Raw genomic sequence first — 3,942 nt, forward strand, 5'->3', positions numbered from 1 at the left:
ACTTGATATTCAGCCACACATAGTCAAATCTGCACACTAATTTAACTGCAAAATATGTTTGGCAGCCAGATGTCCCCACATCTGCATATGACTGGCAAATGCTCATTAACAATCAGCAGCTAACTTGTTATTCCTTAATCTCCTTGCTCAGAAAATCTCGTTTTGTCTCTAATATTTAAGGTATGTCTTGTCTCATAATGTTAATTCTTGTTTCATATCTACCAGTCTCATATTGTTTCATAATTGCCAGGACACAAGTTTTAAAGTCTGGGACACGAGACTTGTCCTGGTTCGTACGTTAATTCTGGGACATATTTTACCCTATGTCCAGGTATTTTTTGTTCCAGAAATTTCTCATCTCGTCCCATTTATCCCGGTTCATTTATAGAAAATTATTCCAAGATGCACGGAGTCTGCTGACCTGTGGCATCTGCTCAATTTTCCAGTAGGGAGATAACAACCTAAACTTATGACAATGACCCCAATGTGTGAAAGCTTAATCCATTGTATTAGTAATGGATGTAAAACAAACTCCTACAGTAGTAAAGACAACAGCCTAATGAAGTATTTTTTATTATCAAAAATATAACCGTAGGCTAGGGCACACTGAACTAAATATTAATGGTAGGAATAAGTGGAGCTAAATCAATTAAAGGAACTGGTGAGCAACAAAGGAAGAAAGTTACTAAAATGCAATGGCCCTATTATGAGTTGAGTAATGGAATAAATATATATCACTCACTTCCTCTCAAGTCATGGTCCAACTAAGTTTTGATGGCTGACTGGTCCATTAATACACAATATGAATTAAAACTTGAAATTGTCATGTTGTGGTGTATTGTATAATTAACATTTATTTTACATATACCCTCCATGACTGTCGTAAAAGAAGAAGAAAGTTTATGAAAATTGAAAATCAGTTTTGTATTATGGATAATAAATTGTGAAGAAATAGGATTCTAGATTATTATTGTTCTAATAATTACCTTTAAGAGATTTACATCTTCTAGAATTTAAAACCATGGGTAATAGCATCTATTATTGGGTAGGTACCATATGTGGCAAACTCATTTGCAATCTTATATTTTATTTTCAGAGCTTTGTTGTGAGTGATGCTTGTATATAACAAGGAACAGATAATTGGTGACCAGCATAGGCATCATTGCCTCAAACACTAACCAGAGGATGCATTGACTCTTCCTGAGCCTTCATTTGTAGATGCTATGTACCTTATGAGTTGACTCCTAAGGGCTAAATGATTGAGACTTTTTATACACTTAATAACTACCTAATATTTATTTATATTTTTTTCCAGAATTATCTCTTAGTTGGAAGTCTATATTTAAAGCAGACTCTGATCATCAGCTTCTGAACTTGCACAGATTTGATATTTGTTTGGCAGAGAACAGAATCGGCCATCATGTCAACAAAGCCACAAAAGATGCCCAAAGTGGCAAAGGTATGTACAAGGAATATTCATTTGTTTTATATACTATCAACTTCTGCTGTGTAATTATAACCTGAATGCTACCAAGAGAAGGCAATGAAAGATAACACCATGATCCACAAATTTTAATTGTTGAAGTAAAAGTAAAAAATAATTTTTTGTGCATTGTAACAACAAGCCTTCCTCCAATCATTGGTTCTCAGAAAAAGTTGTTCCTACTCTCATCTTGCTATTTAAAATAATGTGGTTTAGTCTTGTGCCTTCAGGTGAATACTATAAAATTATTACTGTATTTTACCAGGACTTGCCTATTAACTGTTAGGTATGTTCAGAAACAGTCTATAGATTTAAATTTGTTTACTTGTTAAGTACATGCCTAGAGTTTATATTTTTACCATTATATCAGTTATACTCATTGGCCCTAATAATTGAAGACTGAAATTATTATCCCATTGAATATGCTCTTCCAATGTTATAATTTTGAGTACATATTTCTTAATGGTCAAATTTGTTTCAGGTGAAAGACAAGTCACCAGCAGAGATGCAAATAACTGCTGAGCAGCTTCTTCGAGAGGCCAAGGAACGAGAGTTGGAGATTGTGCCTGCACCTCCAAGACAGAAAATTGCAGACCCTGAGGAACTGCAGGTAATTCTCTTGCTTTGAAGCAATATCTCTGTATTTATGTTTCCAGTGACTCTGAGATACATACGCTGGTACCATGGTACTGATCATGTGGTTCATATTTATACAGTTCAGCATCCCATGAGATTATAGGTATGTGGAAGTTGAATTTTTCACTGACAGACATTTACAGGTCACTGTTTTGTGTTCCAATTGGTTTGAATTTGAAATGAAGGTGTTTGAAATGTTCATTTGTATCAAAAACATGCAAGCCTCATTGTTTAAAGAATAAAATTGACACCTTTGAATGTGGCAGAAAAATATCTGTCAAACAAGAATGTTTACCACAGTGAATTTTTCTGTGAAAATTACGTTTACCCATCACAAATATACTAACACAATGTCATGATTGTATTTCTTTTTCTGATTTCTAATATATTAGCATTCATCTGCTAGGTTATGTTTCTCATTGAAATTTGAAGTATGACGTAGCATGTGACAACTTCAAAAAAAGTATCTATTTGCTTGAAAACAATTTATGCTATGTTTGGCTTCTTGTACTCCCTTTGACGACAACAGGATTAGTTTATCATGTTGGGACTCAATGTGCCTAGTTTCTACATCATTGTTTCTTAACATTTTGATAACACCTATCATGTGCTCATAAACAACTACTCCACAATTGTCCAGAATAAAATACTGTCGGCAAGCAAAAGTTCATTAAATACCGTAAGTCACGGTAGTGAGCAGCTTCATCGTGGTGCAATCAGTCATTTCCTTTATATTGCACGATGTCCAGTTACATCTGTAAGGCTATTATCAACATTATATTTCAATATATTTTAATGGAACCGTAATTAAATTTGATTCATTCATTGCCTGATTGTGTTTTTCCAGGAATATCGACTAAAGAAAAGGCGTGCATTTGAAGACAACATCCGCAAGAACCGCGGCAATGTCTCCAACTGGCTCAAGTACTCCAAATGGGAAGAGGAACAAGGAGAAATACGAAGAGCTCGGTAAGTAGAGAAATTGAGCCTTTTATGCAAGCAACATTAGCATTTATTCTTTGAGTAATCGACCATATCGTTATTTTATTTACAAGCTTTTGTGCCTATGTAGGCATCTCAAATGAGTACTGGCATAACCTTGGACGAATTATTCACTTTATAATGATCCTCAATTTACTATGACACATGGTTCGACTACGTGCGTATGTTGGAAGTCTAATTCACCTATAACTTTTCAAGGGATGTGCTGTATCTTTGTGGAAAATATCCAAGTTAAACGAGGATAGATATAAATGAAAGATCTTTAGTTGTGCTAGGCCTAGCATCACGAGGTTTTTTTTACTATCCATGTTTTTATCTTGGTCAACTTTGTGGAATCTATAATAAATTTGTGAGTTTGAGAATTCCCGCTTGTTGGCAGGTCAGTTTATGAGCGCGCGCTTGACGTTGAGCATCGCAACATCACGCTGTGGCTCAAGTATGCTGAGATGGAGATGCGCTGCAAGCAGGTGAACACAATCTTATGCTTGTAGTTCTCTAGAAGCTTGCAAAATATTGACGACTCACTTTAAATGTTCTCTACTGCTGTATAGTGATGATTTTCATCCGCACATTGTTCTTAAATTTTACTAAGCGCTTCATTTGTGGGCTTAATGGAAGATGTGTTGTGTGTGTTTGTATTACCCATCCTGGTAGTGGCAACTTGGGAAGGGAATGGGTGATTGTTGGTCCCATTTTGATGGATCAGTTTTTCCAATATAGTTCCACGACCATCACTGGCCCGCTGAACAGCCACAACCATTATATTGCATTACACAACACTGTGCCAACCAGGTACCTACTCCTGACATAACAGGCCATGG

General features: G+C 35.6%; 1 protein-coding gene across 1 annotated transcript; it reads left to right on the forward strand.

Moving 5' to 3' along the window:
• Nucleotides 1-1,320: 1,320 nt before the first annotated feature.
• Nucleotides 1,321-3,588, forward strand: LOC108678405 (protein crooked neck; the record flags this gene model as incomplete). Its single annotated transcript, XM_018166820.2, has 4 exons — nt 1,321-1,459; nt 1,965-2,093; nt 2,967-3,088; nt 3,501-3,588. Coding segments are annotated over exons 1-4 (378 nt in total), but the record flags the coding sequence as incomplete, so codon positions are not given.
• Nucleotides 3,589-3,942: the final 354 nt, after the last annotated feature.

Source organism: Hyalella azteca, unplaced genomic scaffold (genome assembly GCF_000764305.2).
Source record: "Hyalella azteca isolate HAZT.00-mixed unplaced genomic scaffold, Hazt_2.0.2 contig10598, whole genome shotgun sequence".
NCBI classification, from domain to species: Eukaryota; Metazoa; Arthropoda; class Malacostraca; order Amphipoda; family Hyalellidae; genus Hyalella; species Hyalella azteca.